This window comes from Rhododendron vialii, chromosome 8a (genome assembly GCF_030253575.1).
Source record: "Rhododendron vialii isolate Sample 1 chromosome 8a, ASM3025357v1".
Classification (NCBI taxonomy): Eukaryota; Viridiplantae; Streptophyta; class Magnoliopsida; order Ericales; family Ericaceae; genus Rhododendron; species Rhododendron vialii.
Genome location: NC_080564.1, coordinates 23,827,783 through 23,854,591, shown reverse-complemented (window position 1 = coordinate 23,854,591; position 26,809 = coordinate 23,827,783). Strand labels below are relative to the sequence as shown.

Below are 26,809 nucleotides of genomic sequence, written 5' to 3'. Positions count from 1 at the left end.
GACGGTTCGGATTTTAATGAAACTTTTCCGGTATTTGGATCGTCCAAAACACTTTTGGATTGCCGCGATTAGCACCGTAAACAACTATTCACGGCGCAGCCGTGAAAAAGATTTTCTCCATCCTCATTAACATGTCTCCAAGAGGCAAGAGCTGATACAGGCACAAAAATCATTTGCAAGTTTAGCAGGAAGCTCCAAGGAATCAAGGCTTTTTCTTCTGAACAATTCTTCTATTCCTCTCACACCATACATCAAAAATAACAGCAGCCAAAATAAGCTTGAAAACCAAATCCCTGAAGTCCTTATTATACCTCTGTGTTCCCAAAATCTGATAGTACGAAGGGTTGCCAAAGAACAGATGGTTATGACTTTGCTGTGCCAAACAACATAAAGCACACATACCCCATCAGTTGATAGATTCAACGTTGGCTGTTAAGGATCCGTCCATATTGCATACAATGCTCTCCCCATACTTCTGAGAACCCAAATTTACACTCCAAATTTTTAATTCACAACAGTAGATGTATGTCTTCCCGTGCATAGAATGAAAACAACGCTAATGGTTATCGAACATGGAGTCAAGCTGTGCATAGAATGAAAACAATGCTAATGTTTATCGAACACGGAGTCAAGAAAAACTAAACTATCTTACTTATCAACTAGCATTGTGCATATTCGATATACAGAAGCCAGAAAAACGCCGATGCAATTTTTTCTTTCGTGCACTCAACGGGCACAATACTAGTACATATACTATATACAAATGTCTGTGTGCCTCTCAAGCCTCCACATTCTAAATTCTAGGAAAAAATATATATAAGGGACAGGGAGAGAAAAAACGTGTGGATGGGGTGGAAAGAGAGAGTATGTGGGGGGAGGGGGTGTGAATACTGAATAGTTGGAGAGGGGGAGAAATTTTTGGGGAATTGGGAGTTGAGTTTTATTAGTAGATAAAGAAGATAACTGAATTCAAAATTGTTATTATGAATTTTTTATTGCATGGGCATGAAGATGGCATAGTTTATGGTTTTTATAATATGCATTTTTTTGTGCTCATAACTTTTTAGATCATATTCGTCATTTTTAGAAATTTTGTTAAATTTTTTTATTGTGGTTTATAATTTTGAAGATCATATTCGTCATTGGTAGTAATTTTTGTTAAAGGTTTGTGGTCCATATTTTTATTTACGAAATGACTTATTTTTTTGTCAACTTTACCTATTTTAGGTTTATCAGCATCTAGATCAATTTTAGGAGTATTTTCTTAAACTATCTTTTTATCAACTAGCGTTATGATTGTTTGAGCCTTCGAGGGACAAAAAAATTCAAATTCATGTATTCTTATTAAACTATATTTTTTATTAACTAGTGTTTTGCCCATTCAATACACGGAAACAAACAAGCAAAAAAACTATCAATGTGATTTTTTATCTGTCCCGTGCATTGAACGAGCACAACTTTATTTGAGTCAATACAAAAGATAACACAGGCTTACAGTCCTTGGATTGGGGAGTTTGGTGACACACGAAAAGAAAAGAAAATCTAATTATTTGTTTAGATAAAAAAGTGAATAATGATTAAAAAATGTGTAGATAGAAGATCGATTCTATTTCTCATTATTTCTCACAAGAATAGTGAGATTTGGTATTAAATCATACGAGTAGCATTTCCATTTCCTTTCTCATGAAATCACTCAATCTTGTGGTGTGACGGGCCAATGGCGCAACTAGAATTTGAAGTTAAATGTGACAGTCTAATAGATTAATGTGCTTCCTTATAAAAAAAATATTTCGACCCATCAAACTGAGAAGGTAAAGTAGATTCTACAAAAATGCTAAGGACACGTACATTTGTACACATATATTGCACATACACTTTTATGGAGCCCACCTCGGGTCCCACCAATATGATCCGAACCGCTCAATATTTTTAAAATAATGTTTTAAGAGTTTCTGTAAAAAATCAACTCAATAGGATATCGGTAAGGGCTTTTTCAGAAATCGCAGTGCAAATCAGACTGTTTCACCCTATGATTTCTGAAAAAGCCCTTACCGCTATCCTATCGAGTTGATTTTTTTCAGGAACTCTTAAAAAATTATTTTAAAAATAATGAGTGGTTTGGATTATATTGGTGGGACCCGAGGTGGGCCCTATAAAAATGTATGTGCAAGATATGTGTAAAAGTGTACGTGCAAGTAGCATAACTGTTAGATTCTATTCAATTAAATTCAAAGTTTTTGTCAAAAGATACTAAAAAAAAGCTTGCAATTTATTGAACCCAAATACATTATTTTATACTTGCATTTTATGGGGTTTTTTGGTTGACACTGCCCTGTAAAGACGCAAAAACGTTATGAGTACAGATTTTACCTGCACGTATAGATCCAATTTGGATCCGTTTCTGGTCCCAACAAAATGATCCAACTAGCTCATTTTTTTTAAAGTATATTCTTTATGATCTCTATAAAAGATTATACAGATGAGGTCAATCGAATATCGGCAAGGATATTTACCATACACCTAACCTTGCATTTCGAAATCCAATTTGCTTTTCAGATTTCAAGGATAATTCAAAGACAAAAAATTGAATGTTTAAATAGTATGAAAAAATAAATGGCTCTAAATATCTTTTCAAAACGAATATGTATGAGTGGATACAAAAGGGGCAACACGTGCCATTTTTGCAACAAAAAGCTAGGTACACTGTACATTTATACTACGTTCACGTGGGCCCATTTCAGATCCCACAAAAATACATAAAAAATCAATTTCATTGCTCCGAATCCAAAAGTAATACTTATTGATATTTTGTTGGAGTTGATTTTTTACAGAGCCCTATAAAATAATATTTTAAATTTTATAAGTATTTTTTGTATTTTCATGAGATCCAAAATAAACCACACATAAATATAGTGTTGATGTGTAGTATACTTTTTTTATTATTGAACAAATGTGTAGTACATCTAGCATCCCCCTTTTTGCAAACCAAAAAAGGGAAAATAAATCACTACTCGCCTAGGAAATCAAATCCGTCTCCAAATTTATCCCGTGGTTCCAAAACAGTACAGAGAGAGAGAGAGAGAGAGAGAGAGAGAGAGAGAGGGAGGGGACGGAGGACGGAGAAGATGGCTCAAATTGGTTGTTTTTCTTTTGGCAGTCCCATGGAATCTGGTAATTACCGAAAAGGTAATCTTCTTCCTCCATCATCCTCACACCATCATCCATCGTTTTCCCTTCATTACCAACAATCTGCAGACCCTAGTTCTCCTCTTCCTGCTCCAACTATCATCGTTCAAGAAAAACACCTGCAACCACAGTCGATGAGGAAAAAGCACGATGTGGGCCCCAATAGTCTCCGAGGAGCTGAATGGGTAATCGATCGGCTCCCCCAAATGCCGCGTCGGGAGATTCGTAGAGCTTTATTCATCTTGACGACAGCGGGGTACCGTTATTTCTCTTTTCAACGAGTTACAGTCACGAGGCACTCACCCAGATATTGTTACCTTGAACATTGTAATTAACTGCTACTTCCGCGCGAAACGAGTTGGTTTTGGGTTCTCTCTTTTCGGGTGCCTCTTCAAACGCGGTTATGTGCCCAATGTTAGTACCCTTTCCTTTCTGTTGAATGGGCTTATTTCTCAAGATAAGACTGTTGAGGCCGTGGAGTTATTTGAGAAATTAGTCGGAAAAGGAAAAATCAGACCCCATATGGGTATGTGTGGACGTATTTTAAATGGCCTTTGCAAAATGGGAAACACCGGAATGGCTATTAGGTTTTTTAGGACGTTGGAAAAGGAAGGTTTAAAACCTGACACCATGGCATATAGCATGATCATTGACCGTCTTTGCAAGGACGGGATGGTGGATGACGCTCTCAACTTCTTAGTTGAAATGAATAGCAAAGGTATTCGTGCAGATATCGTCACTTATACATCTTTGATTTGTGGCCTCTGCGATTGTGGCAAGTGGAATGTGGCTACAGAAATTCTGAGAGAAATGTTGGATAATGATGTTTCACCGAATGTTCGTACATTTACTGTGTTGGTCAATGCACTTAGCAAGCAAGGGCTGACAAAGGAAGCGGAGGCGCTATTTGGATAAATTTGGTGGAAAAGAAGGAAATTTCAAATAGAAGTGCAATTATTGTGGTGTAACAAAAAATGGTTCATATACAAAGGTGAAAGCTCATTTGTTGAAAGTTACCGGAGAAGGGGTAGCGGCTTGTGAGGTTGTAACAAGTCCAGAAGTTGCAAAATTTCATAAATTGATTGAAGAAGAGAAAGCAAAAGCGGAAAAATCCCAACCGAATAAAGTTCCATTGCCTCCTTCTAGTGCCTCTCTTACGAGCACAAGTTTCAATGAAACACAAGGAGGCTTGGGATCGAAAAAGAGGAGGGCAAATACTAGTGAAAGTGATAATCCTGTCATTAAAGCATTCAATGTTGGGGCTCGGGACCACTTACATAGCGAAATTGCTCGAATGTTTTACTCCAGGGGATTGCCTTTCAACTTGGCAAGAAATCCACACTATGTTAGTTCCTACATGTATGCTGCGAATCATAGCATACCCGGATATATACCACCGGGGTACAACTTGTTGAGAACTAGATTGCTTCAAAGGGAAAGGGCGAATATTGAACGGTTGTTAGATCCTATTAAAGGGACATGGAAGGAGAAGGGCTTGACGATTGCAAGTGATGGTTGGAGTGATTCTCAAAGAAGATCTTTAATTAACTTTATGGCAGTCACCGGAGATGCACCTATGTTTCTTAAAGCTGTTAATTGTGAGGGGGAAATAAAGGATAAACATTTCATTGCTTCATTGATGAAGGAGGTAGTTATTGAGGTTGGGCCTAAGAATGTGGTTCAAATTGTTACAGACAATACTGCAAATTGTAAGGCGGCGGGACAAATAATTGAAGCCCAATACCCTCACATCTTTTGGACTCCTTATGTAGTGCACACTCTAAATCTTGCCTTGAAGAACATTTGTGCCGCGAAAAACATTGAGAATAACTCACTTGTGTATGATGAGTGTAGTTGGATTACTATTGTCGTTGGTGATGCAAGTTGCATCAAGAATTTCATAATGAATCACTCGATGAGATTGGCTATTTTTAATGAGTTTGTTTCTTTGAAGTTGCTTTCGGTTGCCAAGACTCGCTTTGCTTCATCCATTGTAATGCTTAGGAGGTTTAAGCTCATCAAGCAAGGTCTTCAATCGATGGTAATTAGTACTCAATGGAATTCTCATAGGGAGGAGCAAGGGGCTTCATTTGTGAGGGAGACTTTGTTGAATGGGAAGTGGTGGGATAAAGTGGACTACATTCTATCATTTACGGCACCTATTTATGACATGCTTAGAGAATGTGACACGGATAAGCCTACTCTTCACTTGATTTACGACATGTGGGATAATATGATTGAGAAAGTGAAGTGTGTCATTTACAAGCATGAAGAGAAGCATTTGGAAGATGAGAGCGAATTTTATGATGTTGTTCATAAAATTAGGTGGAACAAGAACAATACACCACTTCATTGCTTGGCACATGCTCTAAATCCAAGGTAATTACAAGTTTACAACATAATTTACCATTTTTGCTAAGTCTTTAGTGCAAACACCTCTTAGTTAATTATTTACTTTATTATGTAGGTATTATAGTGACATATGGCTTGAAGAGGATCCAAAGCAAGTTCCTCCACACAAGGATGAAGAGGTCACGAATGAGAGAAAGAAATGCTTGAAATGGTACTTAAATGATTCCACGGAGCGTACCAAAGCCAATATGGAGTATGCCAAGTTCTCAACTAAGGAGGGGTCATTTTCCGATGTTGATTCTATTGAAGATAGATATAATATGGATCCTCATAGTTGGTGGGTAATTCATGGTGCATCCGCCCCGATTCTTCAAACTTTGGCCTTGAAGATTCTCACTCAACCTTCTTCTTCTTCATGTTGTGAGAGAAATTGGAGTACATACTCCTTCATCCATTCATTGAGAAGGAACAAAATGACCCCTCAACGGGCGGAGGACTTGGTGTATATTCATAGTAACCTCCGTCTTTTATCAAGGAGAAGTCCACAATATTGTAATGGGGTAACTTAGATGTGGGATATTGCGGGAGATTAATTTGGCTCACTTGATGATGTTGGGATGCTTGAGGTTGCAAACCTCTCACTTGATTAACCCGAAATGGAGGTTGTAGTCTTCACGGACGATGGAGATGGTGACCAAGCCAATAGCGATGAAGAAGTGATAGAAGTTGGGTCTAATTGATATTTGGACACGTGGCTGTTTAGTTTGTAGAACTATGGATGTTTTCTCTTTTGATTGGGTTGTATTAAATCTATGACTATGGATGTTTTGTTTTGCTTTAATGGACCGATGTTACGATGTATGCATCTAATCTATTATGTTAAAACTACTAATGGTTAGTATTTATGGCGAAATATGAATGTTAACTGTTAAGTTGTTCACTATTTACATATTGCAATGTAAGCATGGAAAAAAGAATAAATAAATAAATAAATAAATCATATATATATATATATATATATATATTATTTATATATACACGTGGCGTGTCCCCTGTCGTGTCCGTATTTCGATTTTTTTAGAATTGCCGTGTCCCGTATCCGTGTCCGTGTCCGTATCCGTGCTACTTAGCATGACGCCCTTTTGGAGTGTCGGTGCTTCAAAGCCTATCACCAAATCTCCCATTTTGATATGCTTCAGTTTGTCGATCCTTTATAGCTTGCAGTTACCCATGTAATGCTGCTTTGTATATATGGTAGCATAATTATCATCATCTCCTTTTGGCGATGCAAATATAATTAAAAGCTTATATCAATAACGGATGGGAAACAAAGAGTACTAATGGACTATATCTGTTATTGTTTTGGTTTATGAAGTTCTATCTTCTATGTAAGTAGTTCAAGGCTCGATCAAATAACTACAGCCCGTGGCTTGAGAAATTATCGAACAAAAGTTTTAGTAATAAATCCAGCTTCATATTGTGGACGAGTATGTATTTAGTGTTATCGAGGCGGATGTCGGTTGAAATTATAGGAAAGTTTCTTATGTTCCCACCTCAATCTTGCTTTTTATCTGGATGTAGAAAAGAGTTGTTTGGTGCATGGTGAATGCGAATGTAATTTTGCCGTTTTATATTTTGCGCTTGTACACCTAATCTACGTAATAGATTAATTAGAATCAGTATGTATTTATGGTTACATGTGCAGAAATAAGTGCAAATATACTGAACTTGACGAGTCTTCTGCCATATGCAAAGTTACGGAAGGAGTTTGTGTGGCCAACGGTTTGAAATTTACAATGACTTGTTATTTTACCATCGTCATTCTCATAATTCGAGACACAAAAATCAAAATTTTCTGTAATTGGTTATCTAGTTGTAGATTGAATTAGGAAAAAACTATTGGTTGCCTGACAAATTGCAGTGGATTTTGTGTCTTAAATCTGTTCCATTATTGGTTGTCTAACAATTTTGCGGGCAAAAGGGAGATAGTATTAAACTGAACAATTGGAATGGTGTAGAAGGTAATAAAGTTTACTAAAAAGTCCTGCAACAATATTGCTTTTTCATTCTTTGAACCAATCTTGGCGTCTTTAAATATCTAAAGATGCATGGCTTTGCAAAGATGACCACGGATTCAAACTCAGGCGGAAAAACAAGCTTGGTGAGTGCAATGTGATTTTCAGATGAATAAGATGGATCTACATGAAGTGCCTTCAAGATCAGTTCGACATTCCGCTACAAGTCTCAACGTCTGAACAAAGAGATGCTAGAGATCTTGTGCCTGAGCCAAAGGGTGCAAGCATATTGGGTCAAATTCCTTTTATGAGAAGTGTAGACGCCTTGCACCGGTTATCAGTTCGTACTTTCTGGTTTACTATATTTACCAGTTTTTCCTCTCTTACAGTCGATTGTATGATAAATAGTTAAGCAAAAAGCTAATGGAGGAGGAAGTTAACTTGTCTAAGCAGTAATACATTCTTCTGGTGCATATTCCATGCATCTGGTTTGCTGATAGTATTCAGAATTAGAGGTGCAGCATTGGTATTCTGTTCTTTCATTTTTTTCCCCATGCTTTGTTAGAAGTTATATGTTGTAAGCGTTATAATCAGTTCTTAGTAAAATTGTAATCAGTTCTCAGTCGAAGGGCAAGAAAATTGTATGGTTTTTTTTTTTTTTCAAGGCAAATCTTCATTAAGAAATCAAAAGCGGATCAGAGTTACAAGAAAAACAGGATTTACAGGAAGGACTTAAAATAAAGCCCACTAAATCTACTACACTTGCAAGCACACCACAAGCCGACACAGAGACTAATCCAAGCCGAAAAGACAACTCTGAACCCTAGGGATTTCTAACAAAGACAGCAAGATAGGCCGACTCATCCGTGCACATAGAATTGCCAGCAAACATGTAGGGTTCGTTGTAGAGATCTTGAAGGATCTCTGATCATTACCAACTGTCCTTTTAGCATGCCGGCCGACGGACAGAGGACGAACAGCAAGAATGATGTTTCTCTTCGGTCAGCCGCGTCCAAGGGGAAGTGAAACTCCGCAGCAGGCCCCCGTTGCCACGGCAAGCTCCAATCGCGCTAGCCCAGCAGGTTAAGAACGGTCACGGCGACCGGTGACCGGCAGGAAGTACATCCGTCAAAACCCATCCATCATACGCCGAACCCAGATCAAAAACCGAGAAAATTTGTTGTGGTGGCACGGTGTTTAGAATATATGCAAGTTTTTCTTGCCATCTTTACACCTTTCAGCTCTGAAATAGATATTGCCTCGACCTATTGAGAACCAATGTGATTTCTCTCTTCTGTATCTACCAGGAAAAATAGTACTCGGACCATATAAAGCTATGCTGGTTCAACTGTCAACATATCTTCATTATGTAGGTCATTTGTGCAGTGGCAACCAGAGGCGGACGCAGGGGTGCAAGCGGGCCCCGCAAACTCCTTAATTATCGCCATATTTCTACTATATTTTAGGATTTGTATGTAAAAATTATGAAGAAAGGTCCCCTCAAAATTGTGTTATTCCCATATGAGGATGATATTTTTTGTTGTTAATTTACGAATACATGTGATTCTGTCCCCCACATCAAAAATCCTGCATCCGCCACCGGTGGCAATTGTTTCAAATATTTACTCGATACAGCCACGTCTTCTGTTTTAATTGGACGATACCTGCTGCCATCCATAGTTTTTACCTACAATCAAATCTTTCATTGAAGATCACTAAGGTTAAACAATGCCATTCCTTTTGTAATTGGAAGTATGCATTCCCTATGGAAAATCACAGATACTAACAAATTGATCACGACTTCTGTATTATGACTCGGCTCAATCAAATATCGGTAATTACTCGATCAAAAAAATTAGATGCTTGTTTATTTAATATATTATATAAAAGAATGGCAAATTTACCCAAGACAGCACTATTCATTACTAACAATATTCAAGGATTCAAATAATGAACATTACAATTAAATTAACAACGAGCACGAGATCTGTGCTTGCACGAAGGAATCTACTAGTAGTATATCAAAACAAAGTTGGTACATCTATAACCATGAATGTATGTAGCACTGACAATTTGCAGGAAGCAACGTACTGGTGTTGGACACGGACACGTTCCAGACACGTGGCCGACACTGAATCTCAAAGTATCTTGATTTTTTTGTCTAATATTTAAGGGTTGAACACTCTCTGACGCTTTATTGACATGCGCAGGACACTTTTGGAAAGAAAGAAAGAATTAAAAGAAATTTTTACTATTTGAAAAAAGAACAAGTTAAAAGAAATTTAGTTGTTTCTAATTACTACTCCCTCTGTCCGGATTTAATAGTCTTTCGTTCAATTCTAACCGGATAAAAAATAAGTTATATCTTTAACTTGATAATAAATTTTATATTCAATATGAATCTTATTCCGTAGATCTCAATTAGTTCTATAAGGTAATATTTTCAAAATTACATAAGATATTATAAATTACAAGATATAATCGATTGAAAATAACACGAATTCCAAAAAATTACTATTAAATCCGGATGGAGGGAGTAATAAATAGTAAAAAAAAAAACTTTACTGTATATTTATTTACTATTTAAAAATAAAGAATTCAAAATAATTTTTGAAAGTAAAAATTACAAAAAAAATGGAAGGCTAGCTCCATCCGTTTTAAATTGACGGAATGAAACAACAAAAGCGTTGACGAAATAGCAAGTTTAGATATTTTTTTTGTCATTAGTTAAAGTTAATGTACTTTTTTTGAGAATTCTGACAAGTTCAGCTGCTTTTTTATGAAAGTGTCAACCGAACGTGTGCGGTTCTGATCATCGTTCTTGGAAACTGGACGGGACCTGAGTCCTTCTTCTTCATCATCTTCTCCACGAACAAGTTCACTTCTCTCTCTCTCTCGATCCCCGCCTGAAGAAAAGAAAGAAATTAGGGTTTCAGTGATGCTTTTCATCGATCCAATTCAAAACCTCCCTCCTCTGACATGACAACCACACAACAGCAACAACAAGGCCTGGAAATCACTCGTTCTCTCTCACCTACTTCCATTTCTCACTCCAAAATCGACCTCTCTCTCTCCTCGTCGGAGTGCCATGGATTCTGGCGCGACGCGGCTCTGGCGGTTCCGGCTGCGCTCTTCGTCCTCTACTTGGCCTTTCACGCCAAGAAGAACTTAAGGAAACTCAGTAATGGACGGAACTACGTGACGATTGCTTACTACGCACTCCTCTGGTTGGCTGCCCTTCTCAACCTCGCCTGGTGCTCTCTTCAGGTTAGGTTTCTTTTATTTCGATCGTGTTTTTTCATGTGTTTGATTTGTTGTTGACTGAACGTTGATGAGTGCACTGATCCTGTGATTGCGGGGAGAGAGAGAGAGAGACACACACTAAAGCTCACATTTTCACGGATTTTTATCCTTTGGTGGAAACAACTGGACTATTGCCATTAGTCTGTAGTCTAATGACTAATAATATAGCGGAAATGCACCTTGAATCAAGTAGTATTTCATCAACAGATTCAAGTATTCAACACAGGGGCCCAATTAACTCTCGCAGCCCGCACTCGATCCATGCCAATCCTACACTCCTTTCTCCTATTCTTTCTTTATCGCTTGTTGGAAATCAAGTCGTCCTGTCCATCACTTGACCAATTTCTAGATTGGTTTGAGCTTTTTCAGTCGAATAGGAGTACAAGTGTATGCGGCCTTTTTGTCTCGTGGCCTTCAATTGTATATGGGCGGCATTCCTGTAATGCCTTTATGGTAATATAATCTTTTACTTATCAAAAAAAAAAAAAGAAATCAAGTCATCCCTGATATTGTGGCTGAAAACGTTTCTCGCAGGTTTTTCCCAAACCTGTTGAGATGTGGGAAGACCCAGTACTTGAGCACTTATACTCGGACTCTATTACATTGACGAATCCAAGTAGATTGGCGAAAAGCCACCCACCGACGAACTCAAGGCCTATTTATTTTCCACGCGGGCCTCTTCATCATTTCATGTTGTTTGATTGTGAGAAACATGATCTAGGTGTAATGTGTACAGGCTACAGAGTGTTAAACAAGTGATTGTCTATCAGTGTGAATAACAATGCCATGATTTTATCAACACTGAAGTGTTTTTTTCATGTGTGTGGGGGTGGCGGTGGGGGGGTTCTGTTACCCACTCTGAGTAGTCCAGTGGTAATTGGTTAAACATGTTTGCGACTCCATGAAGCAGTTTCTGCTGCAATTTGCATAACTTTATGAACTGACATATACGTAGATTAACATCAGATGGAAAATATATTATTCACCATAGATCTCTTTCATGACTAGTTGGAGACTTGGAGTTTTTTTTATCTTGAAACAGGTGGGTGATTCTTCATTATGTGAATATTTTTCTTGTAAAATTGCCAATACAATTCAACGGAGAAGTAGAGGACTATAACGAGCATTTTCTTGTCATTTGAGATAATGTTGTTCACTTGTATAAACCACATGCCGTAATTGTCTTATTTCATTCTTTAGTGAGTTATGATAGTCACTGATTTGGACTGGTATTTTATGATTTAATTGATGAAATAGGCATGGCAGTGCTCTTCTGGGAAGGAAGTTGCATGGAACCTGTTATCTTTGTTCACAACAGCTGGAATACTATGTTTGGAGATTAGCCTAATGGCTTTCTTAATTCAGGAAAACCATTCTACTGGGTTTGAAACGCTAGCACGTGCTTTCACTCTTTCAGGCTTCATTGTTGGTGTTGATATACTTCTCAAGGTATTACTTGCTTGAGTTTCAAGAAATAATCTTTTCTGCCTGCTGTATGGTATTTTCCAAGTAACTTCAGAAGTTCAGATATCATGTTTGTAGTCTTCAAGTGAATCTCATTTTTGTCCAGGGTGCGGTTTTGCATACGTGTAGCATTCTTAAGGAAATAAGCCAATTGCTAGTGGCTTGGCTTGGCATGTTTTGGCAGCTTTTTCAAGGTTCCTGTAGTTTCTTTTTTCAAAGGGGCAGTTATAGCTTGCTGCAAAACAAAGAAATGAGCCAAGCTTAAGCAACCATATACTTGGATATGTGCACTTGTCAGCACAGGTTTCTAATATACAAATAACTCAAAGAACTACTCGTACCTAATTCTTCTGGGTATTTTTACATCTAGTGGTAGAAGAATTACACTCAAGAATCACAATAATGAGACACTACACCAATCATGTGAGGTCCACAACAATTAAATTAAGCCCCATATAGATTTACCCAAGAATTAGCTCCATACAGGTAAGACATAAACTAACAACCGAAGACTCCTATACAAGAGAACTAGTAATCAATTCTTGCCTTTAAAAAGATTTAACCCCTTGGCCTCTAGTTGGTTCATTGTTGTGGTTTCAAACCTATAATGGATAGATAAAGGTTCGCCGATTACGGTTAACATTTATCTTTACCTACATGGTGCGCAACAATAAGGACATGTTCTGGTTTTATCAGAACTTGTTTCTCAGAGGAGTGATGGGGATCAAGGAGTTGGTGGGTGCCCGTCTTTTAGGCTAAGGAACATGTGCCATGAGTTTATGTTTTTTAGTTAATTTCCAGTTTATCTTCTATTTCCTTATTTGTTAGTTGGTAGAGATATAAAATGTAGGATTGCGTATAGAAAACGTTAAGCTTGGGTATGGAAGGTTGAGAATATTGTTTTCCCTCTCTATGGTTTCTTCTTCTTTCCTTCTTTTCTCTTCCTTTTCCTCTCTGTCTTCTCTTGGTTCTACACCAAACTATCTGGTGATTACTAATTACGGATGCTTCCACATTACCCTTTGGCATGGTGACTCTGACTATAATAGTTTAAAGCTATGAAGCACAGGTACTCCGGAAATGTCACTGTATGCATACCAGGTATGGGTACGGGTACGGCAAAAATTTACCGGGTACGGCAAAATTGTATCAGGTACTTTTGGTAATTTTGGGTACGGCATGGGTACGGCAAGGGTACGTTTTAGCCCAAAATGAAATTTTTTTCAAAATTTCTGGGATTTTCTGTAAATAATTATAAAATGTGGGCTTATTGTGTAATTTATTTGTCATTTATAAACACAATATTACACGGCAGAGATCTTGAAGATCAATGTAGGGCTCCAAATCGGAAAAAAAAATTTAAGTTCTCTCTCTCTCTCTCTCTTCTCTCTCTGTCTGTCCCTCTCTTCGTCTCTCTTCTCTTCGTCTCTCTCTCTCTCTATGTATTTTTTTTAATCGATCGAAATAATCTCTTTGTATATATGTACGAATATATGCATGTGTAATGTACTCCCTCCGTCCCATAATATTTGTCCAGTCCGCAAAACAAGAACTTAAAAATAATACAATTTTTGTAAGAAAAAATCAAATTTTTTTCAACAATTCATTAGATAAAGTTTGAAAAAATCAAATCTTTAATTTATGAATAAAGTTTGAATTTTTTCTTGAAAGAAATGCATTATTTTTTAGTTCTCGTTTTGCGGACCGGACAAACAATTTATGACGGAGGGAGTATATGTATATATGTATCTGAAATTTTGAATACTAATAGATATGCAGTAGATATGTATATTTGTACTGATTTTGCTTTTTGTTGGTAAAATAAGTTTCTATTTCATTTTATGCAATAAAAAATAGAAGATAATTATATATATATATATATATATATATATATATATATATATATATATATATATATATTCGCCATACCCCTGCCGTACCTCGTACCCTACTTTTTTGGGATTTTACCATTTCCCGTACCCGTACCCGTGCTCCATAGGTTTAAAGGCTTTCTTACAAGTTACAACTACATGGTCCTACGAAAGGGTAAGGAGGTTGTCTTTCTATTGTGCTCAGCACCTAATCAATGAAAATGTGAGTGAGAAAACTCGTAAAACCTCCTGTTTTTGCCCAACCACTCATGATTATGGTGAGCTGGGTGCCTGGATCAAGCAGATATATAGTGCTCATGTAGATTCCTTGATGAGGTTGAACAATAACAATGCCCCCATTTGGGCTTGAGTCAAGTGAGTGGGCACAAGTAGAGTTTGAGCACTCAATGCGCACAAACTCAGATTTATGCATCTGCTCAGATTTTGCTTTCTAGGGGTGCTTCATATTTGTAGCAATTTGTCTTTGCTTCATATTTGTAGTTTTAGACATCTCTGATATTTATTGTGATCTCGAACTCCATTATTTTATTACAGCTAGTCTTTTTTGTTCATGCCAACAGTTTATTTGTCTCCGTGCAAGGAGCCAATGATTCATTATTTGGTCTTAGTTTTTTGTCTTCCTCTTGTAGATCAGTGTTGGAAGAAGTCTGGCAAGTTCTTTTGCCTCTTCTTCTGATGAAAAAGTTTTTAGGCTCATTTTTAGTCCCTTAGCAGGCTCCATAGTTCTTTGGTACGCAAACTATGTCTCTTGAGTGCTTACATTTTGCATTTTGCAGGCAATATTTGTATTTGGATTCAGGGTCCCTCTATTCGTTGACAGTGAAGAAACTACACACAGGATGAAGTGGGGCTTGTGGACCGTTAGCAAAATATTGCTTGCAGCAGTTTATGGCTTCATATTGTTTGTGCACTCATCAAAATGGCAAGACAAGTTGCCATGTGAGTCTAAACTTTTGATCAAGTTATCATTGTTCTTTCCCCTGTCTCTCTGCTTCTAGTCTCCTGTTTCTGGATTAATGTAATCTAACCTGCTGTCTTCTTTTCCTTCCCTGCAGCAAGACCCATGTTCTACAACTATGTTGTCACCATGTTTTTAACTAATGCAGTGGCATTGTTTGCTTGTGCACTTGCCGGAATTGGGCTTACCTTTGGACTCTGGTATGTCTACATTAGAGGAATTTCCCTAGTAAGAAAAGATTACCAAGCTTTCTTTTAGATGACCATAACTTAGCACTTAGGCATTGGCTTTTCATATGTAGGTTGTACAATTTGATGCTTTTCTGCTATCACTGTCTCTATCTTCCGTTTCTGTATATAACCTTCTCAGCAGATATTTTTCAGGTGATTGCTCTTTGCCCTTTGTCATTCTTGTTGAATTCGTAGTCCCGCATTTTAATTTTCTGCAGTTGGGGATAGGTCATGATTTACGGGATTGTGATGTGATGGTTTTGCAGGAAGAAGATTTGCGTTTGGACAATGCATATTACTCGGAAATGAAAGATGCAGGATTTTTCGATGTTGATTGGGACTAGCTGAACCATTTACTGATGAAATGATTTCCAGACTTGTACATAAAATTGACTTTAGATAATCTCTGTATGTTGGGAAGAAAAAGAATGGTTTACTGGAAGTTGAATAACTTATCAGAATCGTGTCTTTAGTGTTGTGGAACTGCTTTGCTTCATTGCTCGTAATGGGACATGCAGAGTGCAGACGATACAATTCAGCCAACTAACTAAAGGGAATTTCCCACTTGTTTACACATATGCTATATTTTTATTCATATTATGCAATGTGACAAGACTGTCCTTTAACTTCATATAAAAATATTACTTATTGTGCAAATATCTATCCAAAATGCAGTAACACAAGAGGGCATTATTGTAACTTTGGCAGTAGAGACCAAAAGATTTTTTTCCAATACCCACCATACTAAAAAGATTTTCATAAACTCTTGAATCCGGTTTTGTCTCACTATCTACACCTCCAATTTCGACCCACCCGGCCACCCCTAGCATTGTCTATCACAGTTCACAATATTAACTACAAAATTCGTCAACCACACCACATAACCAACTAATGACCACCATCGCAGATACCATTTACTAATTAACAACCGCCCCCTCCCTAACCCATGTAAATTATCCCTCACCATTCGTTGAAAACATTTCCACTAGGTTTTGCAATTCCAAACAAACTGAAACCGTTTAGAAGACATAATCCAAACAATCAGATATAGTTAGGGTTTGGACAATAAAATCTGATCAATTTGAACTAGTGTGGACATTGAGAATCTAAAAACCATTCAGACAATGAGATCCGTAAAATCTGAAAATGCTTCATACAATCAAACCTCAAGCGCTCCAGAGAAACAAATTGGGTATACTTGATTGTTGGCCGATGAACAAAGTGAGTTAGGCCGAACTTGAGGTGGTGATGGTGATCTGAAGGTGGAGGAGGTGGTGGTCGAAAAGAGATGGATACATTAGGATGATTTTTTGGGTGGAGATAGTAGTCTGAAGGTTGTGGTGGGGGTTGTGGAGGGCAAGGCGGGGGGGGGGGGGGGGGGGGGGGGGTGGGGGGGGGGTGGGTTGGTTTACCAAGTAAAGAAAAAGAAGACAATAGCAAAATTGCGAAGTTAGGTGTTTTTATTACTGAGAAAAAGGGGTGCAAACAGAACTTTACCGTGGAGATTGTCATTCCCCTTAAACTACATAAAGGTAATTGATGACGTGGGAATTGCATTCCAAAATTTCTGCGCATAACCGTCTAGGTATGCCGGAGAAGAGGGATGATTTCGGATTGGTCCTCCAAATTGGAAGTGGACATTACGCATTGTTGAACTTGTTGAGAATAGAAAAAGGTGAGACGGATCACAATATTTGAAACCAAATGTGAAACAGAATCTCACATTTGCGAGAAATCCTATCTTTTTTCAAAGGGAATAGCAGTTCATCTTATCCTAACATGGCCTGAGGTTTCGGAAATGGTTAAGAACTTCTCATGTTTGAACTGCACTGCAACTTGGCTTCTTTCGAAACTGGAATGTGAATCAAGTGCAAATGAAAATGTCGCAAAAGGTTAAATTATGTGTTTAGCATTAAACTGCAACGAAATGAGGATCAATTAACTGATAGCAACAACTTGAATCAATGCCTGAATAATGCTCACCTGAATCTATTTACAAAACAGTATGAGCATCAGAAAAGAAGCATCTTTGCAATTGGCATATACAAAGTGTTCAATTAGAATAGCCCTAAACCATGTTATAATCTATATAGGAGGCTCTATAATCTATCTAATGGAGAAACTCTCAATAAAAATTTCTCTATACCAAATACAATTTGGCTTCTGAACTTCACACTTCTAGACGTCAGGATCCGATGATTAGTATGCCATCTACCCAGAAACATAATGATTTTATCTATATACACTGACGAAGGGGGAAGTCCATCACTTGTGCCGTTAGTGCTAGCTGGTATCCAGTAGTTAAGGCTCAACAAGTTCTTCCACGGAGTGCTCTTGTTCAAAACCAAGGTAACAATCTGATACTAGAATCAGCTTCATCCCCTGGAATTGTTCTTGTCATCCACTTTGAACAGAAATAGCAGAAACTTACATTTTTTTAAAAGAGTTAATGTTCACCAACCTGGATAGTATTTGGAGTTGATGGCAACTCCATGTGGGTGGCCAGCCGATCGGAGAAGGAAACTCTCTTCAGAGCATAGAGCTCAGAGGTTGAGGTGTTACCAAGGACCAACCACCATGCTTCATCTTTCAACTGTAATAGAGGAAATATTTTTTTGGTCAAAAGTAAGTTGTACACTGGAGCAGAAAATAGCAGGATAATCTTTTACCTTCGGAAATCGAGGGGTAAAAGCTCTTGATGTTTTGCAGTGGGAATTCGTTTTTTCCAATCTAATGTTCAAAGTTATTGCCTTCCCATCATCAGGATTCTTTTTCTGAAGTTTTAATCTAACTTGGACACGAGGAAAATGATCCAGGTCCTGAGAAAATGAATATAGCAGAAAACAAAAGCATTAAGAAGCACAAGTAAGAAAGAAACACCAAAGGGATATTTCAGTGACAAATGTATCATCAAGGGCCTCAGGCAAAAAGGCAAAGTTTTTCTCTAAGAGTTAGTGTAGATGGAGAGGAAAACAGTGGCTCGTGGAAGTTAGGAACACGAAGTTTGCTTCAAGACATTTAGCAACTATAAATGTAGGCAAGCAAAGGATCAGCCAAAGTCACTAGTCCCAGACTATCAGCATGCACCCTGGGGCAAGTAGGGTATGAAGGGCCAAAAAAAAAAAAAAGAATCTACCGACATGTTTTTTGGCGAGTCAGGTACATGAATATCATTGATAACAGGAATATAAATGCCAAGAACAAATTTAGTGCACATCATAAGTTCTTTAGTGATGGCATAATGGGATAAAATCTATACAAGTCCTCAAAGTCCCAACATTTCTTCTCGTTCTTGTCTACTATTCTAATTTACAGACACTAAGTGGGTACAAAGACGAAATAGGTTAGGATCAAAGAGAATACAAGACACAGGATATATTAGGAAGACACTGGCTTTCATTAACTTGATTTTTACAGAGGTGAAGCTCTCCTTTTATAGACGGAGTAAGAAGGCTTAAACAGAGTTTACATAATTGGTGTCCGTCCATTTTTCTACTACATAGTACATCACCTAAGACTTTTGTTACTGGGCATTTACTACGTTTATTTGACTATACTATTACAAGACTTTACTTTACAGGACTTACAGGCATTTATTACTTTACAGACTTTCACCCCTCTGAAAGGGAATGAAAAGACCGATACGCAACACACCTATTAATATTTTTGTACAACAGTACTCAACAGTAAATTCCAATAATTTTCACCCTTGTCACTCTGGATCATCTGAACTACTTTCTTCATCTCTGTCAGTCAAGTAATACTGTTGCAAAAGATAGCGGATATTTTGGCGCCATTCTTCCAGATAAGTATCATTGAATTTCCAGTTTGCAGATTCATAATGAAGGAGAGATGAGAGAACGTCTGCAGGTGTCAATCCATTAAGTGAACACAGTGTTTGAGTCATGACCAGATAATTTTCACTGTGGATCTCAATGCTTGGGGACTCTTGATATGCTGAAAGGAATATAGTGTGATACTCCTTTCTCCAAGTGATAGAACCATCAGGATTAGGAAGATATCTGTTGTTGCGAGTTGTCCAAAAAGCAAATTGGAGGTCTTCGTCTAGACCTGTGGTGACTTGTCTGATCTTCTGTTGCCAGTAGGGTATGTTGCCAAAGAGCAGAAGAAATTTCAAAAAGAAATCTTCTGGAGGTTGAACTTGATTGAACACCGCATGAGCCAGATAAACCAAGACTGCTGATTTATTAAAACAGACACTTATAGTATATACATCGACTAAATACCGTAAGAGGAGATAGGCTTCTTTTTTGAAATAAAAGACATTATGGTAAGACACTTCAAACTGGGTGAGAAAAGGATAAACAGGATGGAAGGGTAGACCTTTTAGGGAACCTTCATCAAGACCATATTTGAAAATACAGAGATGTTGAAAGTTTTGACACATTTGGACACATCTAGAAAGAAGGGTTAACTCTAAAAGATGACACTGAAGGTGGACAGGGAGATTGACTGGGTGGAAACAGGAAATCATGGGAAAGCAACCAGGAACAAATGAATATGGTTTTGTTTTTGAAAACTGGTTGATTTCTTTTTTGAGTCTTGACAGAAAATCAGGGAGGACATTTGTTTTCCTTTTATGTGAACAGCATCAAAACTCCAATTGGAAAACCAATTTGCCCATCTGAGTAACTGTGCTTTTGGGAGGTGCTTCTGTTTGAACTTGAGCATGCTGGGAAAACTCATCATATCAGTCTCAATTAGGAAATGATGACCGATTAGATGAAATTCAAACTTCTCAATACTTCTTTTAATTGCTAGAATTTCTTTGTAGGTAGAGTGGTAATGAAGCTCTGCTGGAGAGAATGCACCACTCTTGTATCCACAAATTCTGCGCTTTTGATCTGTGTTTTCTTCCAAAAGAACTGTTCCCCAATATAGATCAGAGACATCTGTCTGAAGGACTCTCTTCCCATCTGAAGGTATGGCTAATTGAGGAAGAGTTTTGGCTATGGCTTTGAGGTCTTTTACAGCTTTGGTACAAAGGGCTGACCAAGGAGGAGGGATTTTCTTTAGTAGAGCTGAGAGAGGAGTTCGCTATTGGGCCAGGTTGGGAATAAAATAAGCCATATAGTTAACAATTCCAAGGAACTGTTGAACTTGTTTGACTGTGAGATTTTCATCTGAAAAATGGTCATGTTGGGAGGATGGTCATGTTGGGAGGCTATATGAGGCTGGAGGGTATATTGACCTTTAGAGATATGCATCCCTAAAAAATCAATTTCTGGTTGAGCAAGAAACATTTTTTTCTCTGAGAGCATGATACCATGGGTTTGGACTAGGGAATGAAAATTTTGTAGTAGTACAACATGAGACTCAGTATTTGGGGAAAAGAGTAGGATGTCATCAATATAGATAAGGGCTGAGGATAGAATAGGAGCGAATATCCGAATCATGGCCTTTTGAAATAAGGATGGAGCTGTTTTCAATCCAAAAGGCATGACTGACCACTAGAAGTGGTGATCTGGAATGCAAAAACCAATTTTGGGACGATCATCTGGATGGATGTCCAGCTGCCAAAAACCTGCTTTTAGGTCAAACTTTGAGAAAATTTGAGCTTTAGGCAAGTTTGCAAAAAGAACACTTCTTCGAGGAAGAGGGAATTTGTTATCCTGCAAAAAATGATTAAGAGGCTGGTAGTTGATAACCAGGCGAAACTTTCCTCTTATCTGCTCTGTTCTTTTGTTGACATAAAATGCTTCACATGCCCACTGAGAGGTTGTGGGCTCAATCAAACCTTCTGATTGAAGTTGCTGGAGTTCTTGAAGAGCAAGCTGGTAGTGATCTGGGTTCATTCCATGATGGATAGCTTTGGTGGGGTTGATGTCTTCATTTTTCTTAAAGGGAAGAGAAATGAAGAAATCTGGATTTTTCCAAAGCGGGTTGGAGCATTTGGTGAGGAATTGGGAATGAGATTCAGCACAGGAAGTTTGGATTATGACTTCTTTGATGGAGGAGAAATTTTCTAGGAAAAAGAGATTTGGTTAGGTGGTCCAGGGTAACAAGTAGTTTTTGTATTTCAAACATTTTTTGAGCCAAGAAACTTTGCTGAGATTTTGGAGAATATCAAAGCCTAACAATAAATCTTTTCCTGGGAGATTAGAACCATAGACTTGGTGTTTTATGGTGTATCCTGGGAAAAGTTGAATGGGAACGGGCTTACTTATCAGAGTGATAACAAATGTTTCTCCATTGGCTGCTATAAAGGGTCTGAAACATGACTGCCAGTAGGATCTGGGGAGGATTGCTGGGTTAAAAATGGAGGCTGCTGCACCAGTATCAAAGAAAGCGATGACTGGTATGGGTTTCTCATATTTTCCAAGTAAAATTTTGACCTTGGCTAAAGGCTGAGCCAGCATGATGTTGGAAAACCCAATTGTTTGGACTTCATAGGGGAATGAGTCGGAATCATCAGAAGAGTCACCTGATTCTGAGGAATCGTCTGAATCACCAAAAGTGAATGCAAGGACTGCTTCATCTGTTGCTTCATTGTCGATAGAAAAAAGAGACTCGACATCAGCATCGTCAAGATCATCATCAATGAGAGCCAAAGAGTTCACCATTTTGTTTCTTGCTGCCTTATTTGGACACTGTTTTGCATAGTGCCCTTTCTTTCCGCATATATAGCAGCGATCAGACTTTCGCTGCCCTCTGAACTTTTTCTTCTTGAAAAATTTCCATTTTTTCCGGCGTGAGAACTTGCCAGATTTTGGAAACTTTGAAAACTTGCCAGGAGATTGGAACTTCCATTTCTGAGAGTGTTTGGACTTCCGGTATGAAAGTGTTTGGATAAGTCTGGTCGGTCACATGCTTTGCCGAGAAGTTTTCCCTGTTGTTCAAGAGTTCTGAAAAATTTCTGTTGATTGCACAATTTTTCCAGAGCAATCAAAGAGTGCTGGTAAATACCACCAAGAGATGTTGCATTCAACGTCAATCCTTTTGTCTGAAGTAATCTTGTTGTCTCATTTTCCAATGGTTCAGGAAGGGAATTGAGAAAGGCTTGCTTGAGATTGACATCATCCATGCCGTTGAGAAGATAAAATCTCTGAGACATACGGTCATAGTGAATCTCGAGATCTTTCCTTCTGAATGAACAGCACTTCAAGCTGAGATATTCCTCTCGAACAAACTCTTTTGTGTTGTGGTCACCAAGAAACTCAGTATACAGGACTGAGATAAATTGATCAAGAGTTGGCAATTGTTTAAGTTGTAACTGTCGGTAATCACCCAGAGCTAAGTACCATTGACGTAGACGGCCAAGAAATTTTGCTGTACACTTAGTAATGACATCACTGAGTGTAGCATTAGGAGAGAGCATAGCAGCTGTGCACCAAGCATGAATCTCATAAAGTTTATCCAACCATTTTGATGGGGAAATGTTATCAAAGGAGAAACCTTGGGTATGGATATTGGAGTGTGAGAAGGAATCAAAGGTTGGGATTTCTGGAGGTGGAGGTGTATCAAACTCAGGACCTTCTTCAACGATGGGATCTTCAACATGTTCTTCTGGGTTTTTAGGGTTCATCATGAAAACATGAGGAATGGGCATCGAGTCAATGGATTCAGTATCCGATTCAGACTCAATGGTTGGTTCAGGAGATGGGGCTTCTGGTATAGTGGCTAAGGTACGTAGAAGAGTGGAGATTGGATTTTTGGAAGGGTTAGAAGTTGGCTGAACCATTAACTGAGGTGACTTTGAATTTGGGTCAGATGGTTTGGAAGGAGTAGAGGTAGTTGGTGTAGATGTAGATGTAGATGTAGATGGTGGAGACGGAATTGCTGGAGGCTGGACAGGTTTTATCTGGGGCTTTGGGAAAGAAAGTTTTGGTGGAGATGACCTTTTTGGTGCTGGAAGAAAAGCTGATGAGCTCCCAAAGATATTGGACTCTCCAAATCTTGAAGTAGGATTTATAAGTAAGGGTTGAGACATTTAAGGATACCCAAACAAACTTTCTTGAGAGTAAGAAGGGAACATGTCAAATGGGCTTTTTTGCTGAGAATACTGCTGAGCTTGAAGTGAGTGAAGCTGATTTTTGAGATGCTTCATTTCAGCATCCTTTTGAGAAAAAGCTGCTGAAAATGCTTGGTTGACATATGCCATCTGGAGAAGCTCCTGGTGAACATTTTGAATTTTCTACTGCAGATCTCTGATAAGAAGTTCCAAGGTTGATAACTTCTTATGAACAACATTCTCCAAATTTTGTTGGAAGTTAGCAATTCTCTAAAGAATTTTGTTCTGAGCTAGAGAATTTGCTGACTGCCAATTTATTGCTGCTTCTGTTGCTGATACTGCTTTGGTACTACCATCAGGGAGAATGGTAGTAGAGTCTGAAATTTTATGCCGATGGGTCGTCCTTTCTTGGGAATTATGAAATTCCAAAGGAGGAAAATCTGCTTCAGTCCAGGAAGGAGGTGAGGTGAACATAAAACATTCACTCGGTTGAGCAGAAGAACCATCATCAGAAGGAGGTTGAGGAGGAGGTGGAGATTTACACGGAGTGGGAGGTGAAGAAGGACATGGAACATGGACATGGATCTTCAAAATCCTCGTCATCTTCTAGGAGACTGTCTTCTAGGCACTCATCACAGTCACAGATATCAAAATAACAATGACCTGTTTCTGGATTTTTGAAATAGAAGACTGGAAGGCCACTGGGATCAAAATATTTAATTGAGGGGCCACGCCTAGAACCATCCACAAACATGTTAATTCTTGAGGGAAAAATAACAGGATGGGTTGAAGATGAGGCAGAGGTTTCTTTTGGAAAAGTGATTTCCACAGTACCATCAGGTTTGGTGATGAAAGTTGGGTTGGATGTTTGGACAGATATGGGCTTATTTTGATTTTTCTCATAAGCTGTAACCCAAGATTCCGAGAGAAGCTTGAGAAGCTCAGGACAGGAAATCTGTCGTGTAACATGGACACAAGAAACTTGGTGAGGTGCGTTCACAGTGAGGAAAAGGGCTTCATCTGTGGAAGAAGGTAAGGACATGTCAAAGGCATGGTTTTGAAGACGATAGGCCATTTGGTAGTGAAGAGTTGCTGCATATGTGGTGGAGATTTGGGAGGCACCACCAATTTGAACTTGGACCTTCAAGGCGGATAGCAGATGAGGATCTGCTAATGGCATGTTGAAATTGGGGTAAAAGGTAAAAATCACAGTTCCAGCATTGAGGGTGGTTTGGACTGTAGCGATACATGCGTGCTAATACTGTAAAAACCTGGTGTCAACCAGAGAAAGTCTGGTTGCTCTGGAAGTCACAGGTAAACATTTTCTGCCATGAAAAGTAACAGCAAGTCGGATTGCACCAAAGTGAAGATGGGTAAATCCATGTTGTTGCCAAAGGCGAGGCAAATCAACCGGGATTTCTAAAGGTAAAAGTTGTTCAACTTCTGTAGCTGCTATGAAGCATTGGTCAAATTTAGAGGCTTGAACATATTCTTTTACGGACGTTGGGCGTTTTGTGGAGAAAAGTTGGGTGACGGTCTTTTTTACAGAAGTTTGTGGTCTGACAAAAACATTATAGGGATTTAGGAAAGGGAGATCAGTAAGAGGGACTTTACTATCATCAGGTAGGTATTCAAACTCATACAAATATTCAAGATTAGAAGAAGAAGAGGAGGAATTTCTACTGGTAGAGGAACATGAAGGAACTAAGGATGACGTAGCAGAGGAGTGAGTGGTAAATAGATGATTCATTTGTAAAAAGAAATCTGGGTTCTCCTTTTCCTTAGTACATCAAACCTTTTTCTTTTTTCAACGTAAAGGACTTCAACCAATTTTTGATCAATAAAATTCTGTACACTAGGGTAGATAAACCGAGACACACCGCTCAATAGCCAAAAGTCTCAAGGTACTTTAACCCACTGATACAAAGTCTTTTAACCAAAATAGTTGATGAAGTTTCTGATGTGGAGGATCCTTAAAAGGCAACCACAGAGCATACGCTTCAAGTTTTTTCTTTTAGAAAAGATTTGAAGTAGTTTTGGAAAAGAAGTTCCCAGAAGAGGGTTTAAGCTAAAATGAAAGACATGGCTCTGATACCAAATTTACGACACTAAGTGGGTACAAACACGAAGTAGGTTAGAATCAAAGAGAATACAAGACACAGGATATATTAGGAAGACACTGGCTTTCATTAACTTGATTTTTACAGAGGTGAAGCTCTCCTTTTATAGACGGAGTAAGGAGGCTTAAACAGAGTTTACATAATTGGTGCCCGTCCATTTTTCTACTACATAGTACATCACCTAAGACTTTTGTTACTGGGCATTTACTACGTTTATTTGACTATACTATTACAAGACTTTACTTTACAGGACTTACAGGCATTTATTACTTTACAGACTTTAATACTGAGTGCTGGCTTCCAGCTGATAATGCATTCTCTCCAAACTAAACCTACAAGGTTACAAAACCTTAATCAAATCTTCTAGTAGTGACCTAGGTTGCAACCAAAAAACTACTTGCCAGTGCACCAATCGTACTGACAACTTTCTTTACCTTGTTAAAACTGCTGGATGCCAATCTTTTGTAGCTAGTTGGTTATATGAAAGTTAAGCTTGTTAACAAGCGCCAACGCTTATACCCCAACTGGCTTACTATGAGACTAAGTGCATGGACACGTCTACCGGACTCACATATCCACGTCTGGCAAAGAGCATAGCGACAATGCAAGGAGGTAGTGCATAATGAAGCTCATTCCACTAAGAGGCATTAAGTGAAGGGAACGACATGTCAAACACCAACACCACACGACGCTCTACGGACATGTGTCAAATACACTTACATATGTGTCTAAATTTTTTTATTCTAAATGTTTGAACGAACATGTTGTAGACACTCTAGGAAAGGTTGGGGTATTCTGGGGCACAAGAAAGACACATTAGGAGGTTAAAATGCAATTTTTAAAAGCTGAGTCACAACTTCCATGAATGTTGAGTTCATTAATATTTATGTAGTGACAATTAATTATTTAATTTGCATCATGTTAAATACTATCGGTGTTTTTAGGCTAATTCAATAGAAATAATCTTTTTGACTTTTATATGAATTCCTATGATTCACTGATAATATAGACATCCGTGTCCATGTTGTGTCTGTATCCATGCTTCTTTGCTATGAGATAATGACGATCTAAATTTGGTCACTTCAGTTATAGACACTGCATAAACCTCCAAAACTCCCCCAGCACTCTCACAAGTTGATGTGTCCCACACAAGTGGGGCTTGTGCAACGGCAACTAGCTTATGAGAGAGGCAGTCCAAATCTTGGTGGTTTATGCAGTTTGGGGAGAGAGTTCCAAAATTTGATGGGTAATTCATAACAATGTACACCCCACTGTAGAACCTAAACACACGGGGTCTTCTTAAGGTGTGGATAGGGT

General features: G+C 38.3%; 4 protein-coding genes across 5 annotated transcripts in view; 3 read left to right on the top strand and 1 right to left on the bottom strand.

Moving 5' to 3' along the window:
* Window positions 1-3,125: 3,125 nt before the first annotated feature.
* LOC131298674 (pentatricopeptide repeat-containing protein At3g22470, mitochondrial-like) lies at window positions 3,126-4,101 on the top strand. Its single transcript, XM_058324148.1, has 2 exons — window positions 3,126-3,371; window positions 3,475-4,101. Exons 1-2 carry the CDS (start codon window positions 3,126-3,128, stop codon window positions 4,099-4,101), a joined length of 873 nt encoding a protein of 290 aa, XP_058180131.1.
* Window positions 4,102-4,113: 12 nt separating this feature from the next.
* Window positions 4,114-6,377, top strand: LOC131299188 (uncharacterized). The gene is made up of 2 exons (XM_058324797.1): window positions 4,114-5,565; window positions 5,654-6,377. Exons 1-2 carry the CDS (start codon window positions 4,481-4,483, stop codon window positions 6,105-6,107), a joined length of 1,539 nt encoding a protein of 512 aa, XP_058180780.1. The 5' UTR covers window positions 4,114-4,480; the 3' UTR covers window positions 6,108-6,377.
* A 3,920-nt stretch (window positions 6,378-10,297) lies between these two features.
* LOC131299189 (protein CANDIDATE G-PROTEIN COUPLED RECEPTOR 2-like) lies at window positions 10,298-15,976 on the top strand. 2 transcript variants are annotated; one of them, XM_058324798.1, is made up of 6 exons: window positions 10,298-10,820; window positions 12,114-12,305; window positions 14,989-15,151; window positions 15,268-15,370; window positions 15,472-15,553; window positions 15,667-15,976. In XM_058324798.1, exons 1-6 carry the CDS (start codon window positions 10,533-10,535, stop codon window positions 15,742-15,744), a joined length of 906 nt encoding a protein of 301 aa, XP_058180781.1. In that variant the 5' UTR covers window positions 10,298-10,532; the 3' UTR covers window positions 15,745-15,976. The 2 variants fall into 2 exon arrangements, with proteins under 2 accessions (XP_058180781.1, XP_058180783.1); XM_058324800.1 differs by having other exon boundaries at window positions 10,366-10,820; window positions 12,222-12,305.
* A 1,305-nt stretch (window positions 15,977-17,281) lies between these two features.
* Window positions 17,282-26,809, bottom strand: part of LOC131299181 (DExH-box ATP-dependent RNA helicase DExH14) — a 62,395-nt gene continuing 52,867 nt past the window's right edge. The window contains exons 47-49 of the mRNA XM_058324788.1: window positions 18,070-18,219; window positions 17,862-17,993; window positions 17,282-17,782 (exon numbers count right to left, since the gene is read on the bottom strand). Of these exons, the coding sequence (XP_058180771.1) occupies window positions 17,702-17,782; window positions 17,862-17,993; window positions 18,070-18,219 (363 nt within the window). The 3' untranslated portion in view covers window positions 17,282-17,701. The remainder of the gene's footprint in view (window positions 17,783-17,861; window positions 17,994-18,069; window positions 18,220-26,809) is intronic.

Excerpts from the sequence above, each read along its gene's own strand:
- LOC131298674 (XM_058324148.1), top strand. The coding sequence starts at position 3,126 with ATGGCTCAAATTGGTTGTTTTTCTTTTGGCAGTCCCATGGAATCTGGT. Across the intron at positions 3,372-3,474 it reads GTCTCCGAGGAGCTGAATGG|TCACGAGGCACTCACCCAGA; the intron begins GTAATCGATCGG and ends AACGAGTTACAG.
- LOC131299189 (XM_058324798.1), top strand. The coding sequence starts at position 10,533 with ATGACAACCACACAACAGCAACAACAAGGCCTGGAAATCACTCGTTCT. Across the intron at positions 15,152-15,267 it reads ATGGCAAGACAAGTTGCCAT|CAAGACCCATGTTCTACAAC; the intron begins GTGAGTCTAAAC and ends CCTTCCCTGCAG. Across the intron at positions 15,371-15,471 it reads GGGCTTACCTTTGGACTCTG|GTTGTACAATTTGATGCTTT; the intron begins GTATGTCTACAT and ends TTTCATATGTAG.
- LOC131299188 (XM_058324797.1), top strand. The coding sequence starts at position 4,481 with ATGTTTTACTCCAGGGGATTGCCTTTCAACTTGGCAAGAAATCCACAC. Across the intron at positions 5,566-5,653 it reads GCACATGCTCTAAATCCAAG|GTATTATAGTGACATATGGC; the intron begins GTAATTACAAGT and ends TTTATTATGTAG.